Source organism: Ostrea edulis, chromosome 2, assembly GCF_947568905.1.
Source record: "Ostrea edulis chromosome 2, xbOstEdul1.1, whole genome shotgun sequence".
Taxonomy (NCBI): Eukaryota; Metazoa; Mollusca; class Bivalvia; order Ostreida; family Ostreidae; genus Ostrea; species Ostrea edulis.
The window spans coordinates 93,725,080-93,740,419 of NC_079165.1; the positions used below are offsets into that span (position 1 = coordinate 93,725,080).

The window sequence follows — 15,340 nt, forward strand, 5'->3', positions numbered from 1 at the left end:
GCAAAGGAAGAGTAGACCCAGAGACTTTATCAGCTGGCCCTAAACCTGTCTTAAGCCAGGAAGAGAAGCCAGTTTTGTAGAACATCTGAAGGCAATGGCTATACTAGTACTGAAGTAATTGATATGACTTCAAATTATTATACTATGTATTTGAACAAACGTGAACAACAGCACCACTTCAGCATGAAATGGTGCAGATGTGTCTTGAAGCGTTGGCCAGAATTAAGGCTAAATAAACTCAGATCTTTAGCCATTTACAGAAAGACAATCCACAATGTATCTATATAATGTAGATGAGAAGGGAATACAAACCGAACACACCCCTCCTTATGTCGTCACTGCAGAAAAATCAACACTAGCCGTGACTTCATTTCGCGGTGCGATTACAACTATTCTTGGCTGTGGAAATGCTCTTGGGACAATGATTCCCCCATATCATATATTCAAAGGCAAGAGAGTTAGAGGGAAGTTGTTGAAAGGAAGCACGGCAGGATCTGCCGGAACGGTTTCAGACAGTGGCTGGTCCAATTCAAATATATTTCAGGAATATCTTAAAAATCACTTTTTAAAGTATGCACAAAGAGAATCCTCAGATAAACTCGTCCTTCTTTTACATGATGGTCACAAATTGCATATCAACATACCTGTCATTTACTGGGCAAATGCAAATAATATCATTCTCTTCGTTCTTCCTGCCCATACCAGTCACATCCTCCAGCCACTTGATGTAGGTTGCTTTGGTCCTTTGCCGAGGATTTTCCAGTCCGAGTGTCATAAGTCCATCAGAGATAACCCGTCCTCCCAGATTACAAGACACAATGCAGCATCGCTATCTTCAAAGGCTTACGAAAACGCATTGTCACCAGTAAATCTGAAGGCATCATTTAGACGTACAGGCATTTATCCTTTTGACCCATCAGTTATTAAATCATCAGAACTGACTCCCTCCTTAGCATTTATTCCTCCCACTAATCCGACTGAACTGAATGACAAAACTAATAATCCCGCGGAAGAGGATGTCGAACCTCCGTCAGACTCTGGCAAGTATTGTCATGGTGCAGGTAATGAAAACAGTGCAGTTGATTTTTTTTAAAACCCCTTGTACAAGGCATTACCAAAAAAACTAAGAGTTGGAAATTAAAACTTCAAACAATATCAGTAAGATTGTTAGTGGGATGGCCATTATAGAGAGCAACACCCTGAAGAAAATAGAAAACCACCAATCCTCACCAGGAACAAAGAAAACAGCAACAAAACAAACAAAATCAAAAAAAATAAATAAAAATTACAGTGCCTTTCAAATCAAAATCTTCATTACCTATCAGCTTAAAGTCTCCAAAGAAAGTAAAAAAATCTACACCCAATAAATCGCCATCCCCACAGCCCGGCCCATCTGGTCTCCAAGTGCACTTTATTCCAGACAACACAGACAATGACAGTGATGATGATATATCAGATGATGGAAAGTGTTGTATTTGCAACCTTTTCCATCCAGAACAGGTTACAAGGTGTACTTCTTATTTTCACCAAATGGGCACAATGCGATATCGAACCCTGAAAGCATTGGACCCACCTAATATATTGTTGCAAAACAAAGGTTTTGCGGAGGCATGACAGATTTATTTGTCCATGTCATATTGAAGAATAACTATGTAAATAAATGAAAACAATGTAAATAAATTGAATGTTCAAATGTTTATTTCATTAATTGGCGTTTAGTTGCATGTTCCTCCTGTAAATACGTTTTATAGTCACACACTTTTGGCAAAACCGATATTAACAATGGTCACCGAAATAGGTGACGTCGACGTTTTAGGAGCACAAAGTGACATGTTTTTTGTTACGACAATATATTCAGTTAACGTACCAATGGATTTAGAATTTTTAAATGGAAGTGAAGGAATTTAATTACTTTAAAGGTAGGTGTATTATTTATCCATTTAAGAAGTCATCAAAAAATACGGTACAAGAGTCATAAAAACACTAGGTGCACAATTGTAGAATAAACTGCCACTGGAACTTCGAGAGCTTGAAGCACATGGAGCATTCCGCAAGAACCTAAACACACTCTTGTTCAAGCGTGAATATGCCCTGCGAATGTAAAATTCAGTGTAATATCAATGATTCCATATGCAATCTCTTGTAAACTGAATTTTGATCCAGCATACGAATACCTGTATGCCAATTGTATCTTGTCAACTCAAAGTCAACCACTTCGTCATTTTACTACCATGTTTTATTTTAATTCTTTCTATTGTTTTATCATTTCCTTTATAGCTCTTGCAGGTCTTTTATTAGTATATTATCAATGATTATTAGCACAAACATTGTACAGCGCATAGAAACTATAGGTAATTTTGCGCTTTATAAATGAATATAATAATAATAATAATAATTTAATCCAAGTGATTAATTAGAAAATCGCGGTTTATCATTAAGGTAACCGAAACTGGTCAGTCGACGATACATGTACATGTACCAGCATAGGAGTTACTGCCCTTGTCAATATTTTTTTTTTATTATAAATACATGTAATTGATTATCTTTGGAAAATATAAACTTTTTCACTATCAATAGTTTACCATTTTTTCTTTTTTATCCAGTGAATAAAATTCCTCTGATAGATATATTTCTATCATGCGCAAAATTTAATTTAAAGATTTTTGTAAAAACCTATGATATCACGTGAGGATCGATCCACCTTAAGGCCGCCTCACACTTGAGCGAATTTAGGGAGACGAAGGGGAACGAATGGGGGAAATGGAAAAAATGCGCGCGAATTCGACGAATTCAAATAAAATTGCCTTCAAATCATCCGATTATAAACTATTGTCAAATATGATCAACGAACGGTAAGCGAAGGATAAATATAACTTGCGAAGGATCACGATTTTTCGGTTCACTTCTTAGAGTAAATTGTAGCCGAAGGCGAGCGAAGAGTTGATATGGCCCGATAAGACGAACGGAAAAAAAGCGATGGTTTGATATGACGTGCGATTGAAAACGAAGACGAACGAATAGATCGGGCGTTTTCGGACATTTGTGTGTGTGTGGGAATATAAAAAGGCGACCAGTTGCGTTCAAATTTCATTTCTGCCAGATAGATCGCAATACAAGCATCGCAATATGCCTGCAAGAGACAAAGGAAGGGGAAAGGGAAAAGGCAGAGGGAAGGCACCGAAGACTGCATCTACTGTAGTGAAACCCACCTCCGCGGAAAGCTCACAACGGCAGTCTAAAGTGTCGCCTCCTCCTGAGAGTCCCACAGAGTCATGGTCTGCCAGTCCGCAACCACAGTTACGGTCACAGCCTCATACATCCGCACGGTCTCCAACGCCGCCTCTACGACAACATCAAGAGGATGCTGCCAGTAATGCCAGTGGTGATGATGAAGATAGAGATCCTACTCCACAACCAGGCAACAGTGCAAGGTAATATTATAATTTTGAAAAACAATTATTGAAAAACTCGTTTGTAATTATTACAATAATTTATTATTATTATAAATGTTCGTTTCATTTCTTTTAGTCAGGCAACGTCTGGTGACATGAAGACAGCCGGTGATGGTGAGCCCAAATCTGGTGGTAGAAAGCGGAAGGATGACAGTGGGCGGTCCAACTACCGCAAGGACATACATCCGGGAAATGAAGACGAGATGGTGGAGTTTTTCAAGGACCATCGGTCGCTGTGGGACCTCCGGCATAAGGATTATGGGAACAGGGACTTCCGCCAGTCGTTGTTACAGCAACTGTCCCAGTCGGCCCAGGTCTCAGGTAAATATTTCAAACGATTTTAATGAAACATTGAATAATCCAATATGATATTATAAAATATATTAATATCAATATATTAATATAATATTTTTATATTCTAGTGACTGACATAGAAGGCTGGTGGAAGGGGATGAGGGATACCTTCACTAAGCTGACAAAAACCAAGTCCGGTGATGCACTGGAGGATCTGCCCTACAAGCAAAACTGGATCCTCACTAAGTTCGCATACCTGCGAGAGAGGCCCACCACCAACCAGGATCCTGTGAAAAGTGTAAGTATTATACAAAACCTAAATACATGAATTTATTATTATATTATGAATACTTTTTATAAATATTTGTCACATTTCAAGTATTTATGTTTCCTTTGTTATCATGTCTTTTCAGCTGAAGGCGATCATAGATGACAATGCAGGGGATCTGGCCGCTGCAGAGAGAGAGGCTGCGAAGCAGGGAAAGGAGGCTGCCAAGAAGCAGGTCAAGGGCAATGCCAAGAAGGAGGACAAGGACCCCGAGGAAGTAGACCTGGAAGTCCTGCAACAAGCTGCTGCTAACAGTGCCACCACATTGGCTGCCATTCAAGAATCCATCGCCAAAGCAACAGAGCCAAAGCCCCTGGACCCCATCGGACACTTTGGTACCTACCTCATTGGCGAGATGCAGGCGATGTCCAAGGGCCGGTACAAGGCCTTCAAGAGGGAGGTACAGACTCTTCTGCTCAAGTACCAGAGCTCTACTGACGATGAGGAAGAGGATGAACATGGACTCATCCCAGGTGAATGGTAATTCCCTGATTGACTCGGTAAATATGACATTTGCCTCAGCGACAGAATGTAGATCATCATCCAAGTGACTGTCTATATCATAATGACTGTTTGTATGTCATACTTACCAGTGTATATTGATTGGTTGTTTGCTGGTGATTTGTGCCATTGTAGTAATGTTTTATTATAATCTCTATTCAATATTGTCCAAACTTTTTCTGTAAAATGTTACCGGTATATATCAGATAAAAAGATGATGGTTTAAATTTATAATTATAGACGGTGCACAGTTTTCTTTTTAATTTAGAATATGAATCGTTAAGTTAATATTTTGAAAGTTAAATGACAAGATGTCATTTGTATATAATAATGCATTGTGAGTTTTGTACAAAAAGTTGATAACTGATTAAAAAGTTCGGTAAATTTGAATATCATGCTTTGTTTCCAATCATAGTTTTAAGATTGGGTTTTATTTAAAGTAGACATATTTATAGTCCCAAATAGTTTAACGTCTAAATGGTTTAATAGTCCAAAAAGTCTTAATTCCCAAACAATAATTTGAATTCCCAATTTTGTTTTAAAGTAAAGTCCCAATAGTTTATTAAATTAGAATAAATAATGTTAAAGACCAAATAGTTTAAAAGTAGCAAATATTGTGTAATTTCCAAATAGTTAATAAAGTCTTGAGCAGTAACTACATGAATTTATTTTTATTTTAATTTTGAAATTTGCCTGCAGTTTATTGACATTATAACATCATAATTGTATATCCCTTTAAGTACAATAAAAATAATAAAAAAATATAAATCTTTATTGGTATGGTGTTAGTTGTTTACACTTATAAACATTGAAACACAACACAATTCCAAATACAAACAAAAATTTATTTTACCATTTCCCCTCCCCACATAGTCTCTGGCATTTGACTTGGTTTCACATTCAGGGGACCATTCTATCCTGCCATGGAACACTTCCTACTTCAGAATTGCACCAGTGCTTCAGTAGGTTCCTGATCTTCTTACCGTCCTTGTTCTGATTGTTGTTGCCCGTGACAATGACGGTGTCATGAAGATTGCGGCCTCTCCTCCGTGCTCCAGGGACCGGGTTGCCTCGTATCTCATCATGTTCAATCAGGGCATTATTCATTACTGGGTAATGCATCCTCATCAAGTTGTGCAGGATACAACAAGTCTTGACTATGAGTCGGGCTGTTGATGGCAAGTGGTTCATCTTGGAGGCTAAGATCTGGAATCTGTTGCTAATAATTCCAAATGCATTCTCAGAGACAAGACGAGCCCTGGACAGTCTGTAGTTCAGGATCCTCTGCTCCCTGGATAGATCCCTCTGACCATAGGGTTTCATCATGTTCTTGGCCAGGCTGAAGGCATCGTCCCCCACCAGGAAATATGGCATGTCCACATTGTCATGGGGAAGAGGGTCTGGGTTTGGAAAGTTGACCGATCCATCCTCCACCAACTCCTTGAACTCCGAGTTGTTGTAGATCTGAGCATCACCACTTGACCCATAGCCTGAAATGACAGAAAGACAAAACAATATAAGTATATGCTGTCCTTCATGTTTGGGTATTTTTCTCGAACAACACCCATGCGCCACTCCGAGCACAAAGTTGTATGACAAAAGGGAGGATTGCAACTTCCTGATTGTAAACATTTCATTCCTATGTGGCAACATACCATCATCACCAGCATATGGCGTGTTTATGTCGCAGCTGATTCGGTACTCAAAAGCGTATTCAGTATATGAAGACTTTCGCAGCCGCGCTAAGTAGCTGGCACGTAAGTTACTTGACCAGGGTTTTGTTGACTTTAGGCTAAAGAAACACTTACGCAAGTTCCTCGGTCGTCATCAAGATCTTCTGCGTCATTACGGTGTCTCTGTTACTAGTATGACATGGGACATCTTTGACAAGTGCTACTGATTACCCTTTATTTTGAGGTAAGGAACTTCATGACGGGTGCCACATACTCACCCGTCACGAACACATGATTTCACCTCATTGTCTCCTGCCAGATTTTTGTTGCCATGTAGTTTTTGTTCCCTTAAGTACATTGTTTTGTCTTTGTCTGTGGATATTTGTCATTTGTTTAACTCTTCTGCACGATGCGAGGTATTCTATACTTACATACACGATAATAAAAATATTATGTCATACATATAAAAAGAATGTATCACACTTACCACCAACATCGCACCAGACAAATTTGTAGTCACTGTCCACTATAGCCAGCAGGATGATACTGAAGAAGCCCTTGTAGTTGTAATATAACGAGCCAGAGAGAGGAGGCTTTCTGATGGCCACATGCTTTCCATCAATAGCAGCCAAGCAGTGGGGAAAATTCCAACGCCAGTAGAATCCATCAGAAAGTTGTCGCCATCCATCAGGGGTTGAAGGGGCTGTCATGACTTCATCTGCATACTCTTCACATATGGCCTGACACACTTCTCTGACCACTACAGATAGGGTGTTTCCAGGTACTCTCCAACCATACTGCATGTCAGAGTACATGGTGCCAGACACAAGATGACGGAGAGTAGCTGCCAACTTGAGACCTTCGTTCAGCGGCTCCCTGAACCAGGTGTGCTGCCTCCAGATTCTTCCTCTGACCCTCTCCAGGATTTCATCGTAGAGTGCAGGGGGCATGTAGAGAAATTTCCTGAAAGTCGACGAATCTTCTCTTCGGAGCTCAACCAACAGCTGGTCAAAGATGCTAAAGGCCCTTCTTCTGGCAGGGTTCAGCCATGTCCTTCTCCAGATACGACGCCGTCTGAAACCTCGTCTCCATCTGAAGCGGCCTCTAATAAATTGGTGTAGGTTCAGCTGCTGGAGTACTTCATTCTGAGCCATTGCCAGTAAATACTGGACTCTCAGGCGGGCTGCATCTTCCATTTCACTTTAGAATCTTTAAAAATGTGAGTTGAAATATAAAACTGTGAAGTGCTTTTGAAATTTAGGCCAGGAATGAAGCACAATCATGGTGATGGGCCTTTATATATGAGTAACGTGGTGCGTGGCAGGTCCGAGAGGCTCAGATGGCACCCAATTTTTCGTCTGGTAACTCGCTCGTGTTCGTATCAATTCGCAATCCATAGTTTGCTATAGTGACTCTTAGTCTTGCGTTCGTGTATGCATCGCTATTCAAATTTAGTAAAAGTTAGTCTTAGTTGCCCTTCGCATAGAAGATGGCAAGCGAAAATACGTTTGTCATAGTAAGTCTTCGTTTATACACGCATGTCATATTTAGTCATCGTGTCGCTTCGTTTAGGGTTGTTTCGATATCGGTCCGTGTTGGCAACAGTGCGGTGAGGGACGATGTATGACAATAACACACGAACGATAAACGAATGATTATCACAGAGTAAATAAGAGATGCGAATTCAAGCAGATAATAGACGATTTTTCAATTCGTCGGGAAATTTTAAACATGTTCAAAATTCCAGCACGAATTTGAATAATCGCAACTGTTGGTTCAGAAGGTCAACGAAACCAAAAACGAAGGTTAACTATAATTTACTATCAATTATCATGGAAAACGATTTTTTCAAAACTTTGATTCGCCAGCCATCGCAAGGCTTATTTCATGCAATTCGGTCTAGTGTGAGGCGGCTTTTAAGAAGGTATCTTGCAAACATCTTAAATTAGGATATCCTAACTGTCACCTTAGGAATTTCAAATGGAAATTCCATTTGCTCGACATTATTTTCAAACGTGTTTCATAACATGCGTATATCATAATGACGGCTACTACCGACTTTTGTGTAAGTGGTCTACAATATGCTTCATATATATACTTCGGGCGTAGTTATCTAAGAAGATATATTCTGAGTTAAGCGGTTTACTTAAAGAATATCAAAGGGGTGGGGGGGGGGGGGTGGGGGGTGAGGTGATTAATTATTTGCTTTACGTACCGTTGAGAATTTTTCACTCATATTGAGGTTGGGTTAACTCGACTTCAGAATATTAATGAATATGCTAGATATAAACTTACAAGATAATTGAATCTAATTTAATTTTCACAAAGACTTCCACCCCAAAGTTATGAAATTAATGATAAATGTTAATCCAAATCACTGATATTGAATATACTAATTAAACTATGTTTTTTGGTTGTGAGTATCATAAAATAACTCAATTGATTGAGTTGATTGGAACCCTTCTGATGATCATAAAACAATATTTAACTAGGAAGAATTGTTTTAGCACACTAAACCTTATATCTCCCCTTTCATTTTCCATACTCTTTAAAAACAGTTTTATGATCATCTTTAAAGTGGAAAAGTAAGAGTTATGGTATGTCACCTATATGTATATGTATGTACTTCAACCAAGGAACAGTGTTGTGAACATACATATATGATAGTAAATTAAACTTCCCATCATACCAAATATCAAAGGTCTATGTCAAAAGGCAAAAACTTTTGGTACGAACAAAAAAAAAATGCCCCAATTTGTTTTTATTATTATCAAAGGCCTAGCCCAAAAACTTCTATTATTTGAGCTTTACATAATAGGTCAGGGTCAAAGGTAATCAAAAAATGTCAGGTGAGATACTGTCTTATTATGGTATACCCACATACCAAATCACAAAAAAAGGCATAGTCCGAGGAAAATGCCCCCAAAATTCTATTGACATTTACATAAAAGGCCAAGGTCATCAAAAATGGTACGAGAGACACTGTCTTGTCATGGTGTATCCACATACCAAATATCAAAGGCCTATGTCAAAAGACAAAAAAAGTTATTGCCCGGTCAAACTTTGTATGAGAAGTGGATGAAGAATTTACACTAAAACAATATGTTCACGGAGACATAATTAAATCACTAGGCATTGAGGAAAGTAATTGAAGTCTCTAAATTTCTTGGAAGCTCACTGACGTTAATTCTTGCCGAATCAGATGATAATATAAATGAATACGTCCTGAGATGAAAATTGTCAATTAGTATAAATTACGTGAAAGAACATACAACTTGAATACAAAGGGATCGATTTATTTACATCAAAGATTGCATGCATCCGTTTATCTAGCGTGTGCATCTAAACGGACAAATTAAATTCACCATCCCTATGATTGAAGCTTTTCATGGCATTAAATGGGCTCACAATCTCGTCGGAGTTGACTCTCTGATTGACAATCAATTTGTTCAAAATATTGTGGAAGGTGCTAAAGGCATGGTAGCCAAACCTGTTTTAAAGAAAAACCTAATACGGCAAGTTGAAAATTAAAGCGATATAAAATTATTTTACAAAACCAGCCTATATAATCACAGAAGAATATGCATGATATTCTTGGCATTCATACTTATTAGGTGGGTCCAATTTTTACGAAGCAAAGAACTTATTAACCTATGATAAGTGATATGATGGGTTTTTTTCCTGGTCATATGGAAATCATATGGGGGTTTTCATTGATTCCAGTAAAAGTGATATTCATAGAGATGGAACTTGAGTTGTTATTAGGTTATAGCAAGGATACTTTCCTTTATGTGCTCTGTTTCTAACTTTGAGTTGAATCTTCGTTTAACTGTGATTAAATACGATTCACCGAATTTATATTTTGTGCCATTTCCAAATACATAAATGGACACGAGTTGCGTGCGTACTTTTATACTGGAATGACTTCAAAGGACCGTGTAAGCATTTAATAAATGTAATTATGGGGACATATAAGGGGAAAACAGAATCAAGGTAATATAAATGTCAGTAGCATGTTCATTATCACGTGATTTACATGTCTATTACTATGTACTGGAGCGTAGCTAACCATTTCTAAAACATCAGATGAAGTTAAAATAATCCACTCATTTTTAGTAAATAACACACGTGTATAAGCTGGGATACAGAGTCCAAATACTGCATTTAATTCAATTCTTTATTGTCCTTGAGTTATACAACTCATCGGAATACATCTAGTATATGTACATTTGTATACAAAATATATCTAATTGTATAAGATAAACAGCAGGTGAGTGGATAGGAGAAGATAGGAGGAGAAGAAAATACAAATAAAAATAATATATATGTGTAATCGCATTATGAGATACACATGTTATTAGAAAAACACTATAATTACATTATTGATTTACAATGCTAAACTTCGTATTTTCACAGCTTGAACAAAGAATTTTCCCAAGTTATCGAGTTCTTTAGTATTGTCTACACAGAACCCATACCTTTATATTTACTGATTGAATCTTCTAGTAATTGGAAAATACAAGTATCAATATCGTAATGGTCGTAAAAAACACTGTGTTAGGTGGTAAATAACATAAAGCAAAATATACATCTTTTACCTCGATACCAGTTTTAACTCTACACCATGTAATACATATAACACAACTATACCGCCACCTTTTATCAATTTTCTTGGGAAAATAAGACTATCATAACCGTTAATTTCCACAGTATCGTCTGAGTTAAGCCAACACTCGCTATGGAATATCGACAGAGTTAAGCCAATACTCGCTAAGGAATATCAAGTCGTATCCGTTTATTATGGAGATAAAGTCTGGATTTGTCAATTTACCGCTAAGTGACCGACAAATGTTCCATGATATGACACTAAGTTCACTCACCGGGCACCCCTATGCCATGGAACCACCGCGGCCAAGAGGGGGGTTTATGACACGAGACGGGGTCTGCAGATTCGGTCCAGCGACTCGGGATCGTTCAGACAGCGACTAAGGGACGGATCTTGCAGCAGACGGTGGAGCCGGGTCAGGAACTCAGGTGCGCTCAGAATTCGGATTTGGCGCGGATCTTGTATAGCGTCACTGTAAGTTCTCGTTGGCTGTTCACCATTAACAGTATCTTGAGCCTCATGCAGTTTCCCATTAATAAAGAGTTTGTCTCGAACTAGTTTTGTTTTCTGCCCTGCTTGTCTAAAGCGTTTCTGAATGGGGTACAGCATTCGGCGCCTATCTTCAATTTCCTCTAGGAACTGTTCATGTACGCCGAATGGTTTTCCTTGTAGTTTATGAGTGTGTTTCAAGATGTTGAACAAATCGCCACGGTACAAGAAGCGAGCAACGATGGGCCTGTCCTTTCCACTGATGTAGCGTCCGAAGCGATGTAAATTGCCGAATTCTATGTTCTTTTCAATCTTGAGTTAATAGTATATGAAGTCTCGGAGTTTTCCTTCAGTGTCCTCATGAGTGGTCTCTCCACCAAGACCAGTGAACACCAAATTGTTCTTCATGGATCGACACTTCAAATCCAACACTGCGTTTTCTAACTCTTTTAACTTATCGGACTTATCGCTCACCTCACCCTCACCTCAATTTGTTGTCCCACTCCCTGACTAAGTCCAACTTTCAAATCGTCACGAACTTTCTCAAATGCTTGTTGTTGACCTTGTTTAAAATGTTTAAGCTGCGTGGACATTTCACATGACAAGTCAGTACATTTTCTGTCAAACTCGTCAACCTTTTTGAACACAAACTAAACAGTGTTTTCGAAATCTGACGTTTTCTCTTCCAAAGTTTTGATCCGCCTCTCCATATGCGAAACTCTTCCATCTAATCTGTTAATAGCTTCCATAATACTATCCAATGCGTCCAATTTTTTCACTGTTATCACTAAAAATGGGAACATTTTCATACAATACATTGTTCACTTCACTGAGTACCTGGCTGAGGACAGGCGATTCCTGAACACTACTCTGGTCTGTAACTTTCCATGGTTTCCCCCTTCTCCTTTTAGCAGGCTTTTTTGTTTTATCTTTTACCATTGCATACAATCCAATATCACACGTATGTAATGCACCTTTGATAATGGTACAAACTATAAATACGTTTCAAAAACACTGAATACACCAAATACTCAAAAACCGAACGGAGCGTTCCAGAAACACGTCCGCACTCACTAATGTCCACTTACTCCAATTGACGTTTCAATAGTCTTGTTTAAAGACAGCATTCAAAAAATTTATGGTCGTCAAACCTAAGTGATTGCTCCTTTGTTAAACGCTCGGTATTTAGAAGTGAGAACAACTGGTCTTTCGGATATGACCCTAAAAACGGAGGTACCGTGTATCGGCAGGCTTTGGTTAACACGCTAAAGAACCTACACTCCTCCGGCCCTGACCACTAAGTATAGGTCTAAATTGATGGTACTTCACCTACAGCGGGTGACGTCTCATTATGAGTGAAGAATTCTCGACATGACGTAAAACAAACAAAACACAAACTGTGAAGTTCTTTACTGATTACTCAGTTTACCTGATAAAGATATAGTGCTCCCAGCTAGTGTGACCGGTTAACGGGGGATGCTTACTCCTCCTAGACACACGATACCACCCTTGGTGTGTCCAGGGGTCCATGTGTACCGTACTATCAACTTTGCATTCTTCATGAGATTGACCATTGTGCTTTATATTTACTTTTTCATCAAAGATCACGGCTTGCACGGTATGCGCTCCGGTGGAACAGCTGTATCTTTGGTTCGAGAAATTATTCTGGACAGGATTTTCGAAAAGGCGTGGACATTGGGGTTCAGAGTCGGCAAAGGATGGCTATATTCAGGATCCACTTTGTGATTGCTTAAGTATTTCCAAGAAACCAAGAACCTTAGTGTATAATAATTATCTCAGTTTATTTTTGTTTGTGTTTATCACAATACTTTGTATGAAAGTTAATTGCATGCATTTAGTTGGATTAATTGTGTCAACATCAGTTATTCATATTTTATCTGTTCTCGTGATTTATATTGATATCTCCTGCTGTTGTTAGTAATTCCAATAGTATTTCTTGCTTCTTTTATACCTGCATTTGGAAAGAATGAACGGCTTTAAAGAAAATATTTTCTTTCAATAGCATTCCCATAGTTTTATTTACTAGTTTAGTGCCATCCAACGAGAATTTTTCTTTTGTCATTGCTCACCAGACGTTTTGAGGAGTAAACACAAATATCGCGATGATCCTGGTTAATTATATTTTCATTCATTCCTGATATAAGAATCAATGAAAAGACACAACACATATGAAATTAGCAAAGACCCGTAGTACCTTTAATGTATTTGTTAGTAAAACTTATAAGATGAGATAAAGTTAATTTGAATACAAAATAATTATTGCATTTATACATGTAAATATAAATGTATGCTATATTACAATTTTGAATATTTTAAAATGTTTATAAGTATGAGAGATAGGTATTGTTTTTCTTGATTTTATTACAGTACAATATATGCCTTTCCCAGTATATATATCCCCTTCCGTAACGTAAATGCCACATGTAAACGTTCACGTAGAGCATGTAAACATTAATATGGGGATACACCAAAACAATGCTGTTCATTTTAATTTATCAAACTTAAGATTATCTATTGAAATATGATCGATTTTTATTGGTTCCAATTCAGTCCTTTTAGACCTTTACCCGGTTCATCCCAGCCTGTCCAGGACCGCAACTTGAACTGTCATTCCACACACTGTATATGTCATTGAGACTGTTCACTCACTTAGTCACTTATCTAGAAGACCTTTTACGTGCTATTGATATAAATATAAATTTTGTTAGTCGAGAATTATTATCCTTGTATTACAAACAATTTCAAATGAGTGTAGTTCATGTAACAAGCGATAATATTACAGTCGACTATATCACTATCGGTTTAGATAAAAACACCGAATGAAATTGAAAATCCGAATTACATGTATAATGATCACATAAATTAATAGAAATGTTATTATATTTCTTTATATCATATCTGTACTACACAAAAAGGTAACACACGCCTTAATTTATGATTTGTCGCGCATATATATGTCTTAGTATCAAATGTGTGTGATGCGTAATTTTTTTCTGGAAATGTCAGATTTTATAATTCCACTATGAGCACTGGGAAGGCGATTGATGAAAGACCCTTTTATTATTAATCGAAGTATTTCGTTTATCACACGCAAATATCATCCATCGCCTTGAATGTGCTCATATCATAATATTGACAAATGTAAGTAAAATTTTGAAATTTTGGCTAAGAAATAGCGATCCATGTAAATTCGGGAGCGTATAAATTTACTATGTGACGATTTGGCGCCATTTCGTTTGTATATTTGAAGAGAGGGTATTGCCCCCAAATGACTTCGATAGGTAAAAGTGTGTCATCTACTTTATTTTTCTTGATTTTACTAGGCCAAATTCATATGCTAAGCGTACCTTCTCCTTACACGTGCATAATTTTAAAATAACATACAAGTTGGATTAATATATTTGAAAATTTTCTGGTCAACATGTCGTCCTAAAATGACAACCATATTAAACCAATTCTATTGAACCACACAACTGAACCTAGAAACAGGAACATGTATATTGGAATAGAAACCTCGGGTATCCTAAATAATACAGTCATAATTGTTACCCAGTAGAAATTATTATTTTTTGTTTAATTCGTTCCTTAAATGAGAGAAGTAACAGTTTACTCTACTGGATAGAAATAGTTACTGTGACAGCTTTAATGTGTATTTGCGGAGATATCAGTGGTTATTGAATGCCCGACTCCTAACATTCCGGCAACAATTTTTTGCCCGACCTCTCCTCATTCCGGCACGATTTTTAAATATTTCCCGTTACTCCGTGGCATATTTTATTTGCTCACTAGAGCTATTAAGCTCAAATGAATTTTTCTGGTATCACCTGTTGTTAATTTCTCTTCTTTCCCGTAAAACTTTACACATATTCCACTTCTTCACCAAAACCACTAGGCCAATTTCAACCAAACTTGCCATAAAGATTCTTTAGGTAAAGGGAGCTAAAATTGTTCAAATGAAGTTCACATCCTTTTCAAA

General features: G+C 37.7%; 1 protein-coding gene across 1 annotated transcript; it reads right to left on the reverse strand.

Moving 5' to 3' along the window:
- Positions 1 to 5,475: 5,475 nt before the first annotated feature.
- Positions 5,476 to 7,444, reverse strand: LOC125666342 (uncharacterized). Its single transcript, XM_048899516.2, has 2 exons — positions 6,736 to 7,444; positions 5,476 to 6,065 (listed from the first exon to the last, which is right to left on the reverse strand). The coding sequence occupies exons 1-2, from the start codon at positions 7,442 to 7,444 to the stop codon at positions 5,476 to 5,478; spliced, it is 1,299 nt and encodes a 432-aa protein (XP_048755473.2).
- Positions 7,445 to 15,340: the final 7,896 nt, after the last annotated feature.

Coding starts and splice junctions, on each gene's coding strand:
- LOC125666342 (XM_048899516.2), bottom strand. CDS start 7,444: ATGGAAGATGCAGCCCGCCTGAGAGTCCAGTATTTACTGGCAATGGCT. Junction 6,066..6,735: donor TGTCTGGTGCGATGTTGGTG/GTAAGTGTGATA, acceptor CTGTCATTTCAG/GCTATGGGTCAAGTGGTGAT.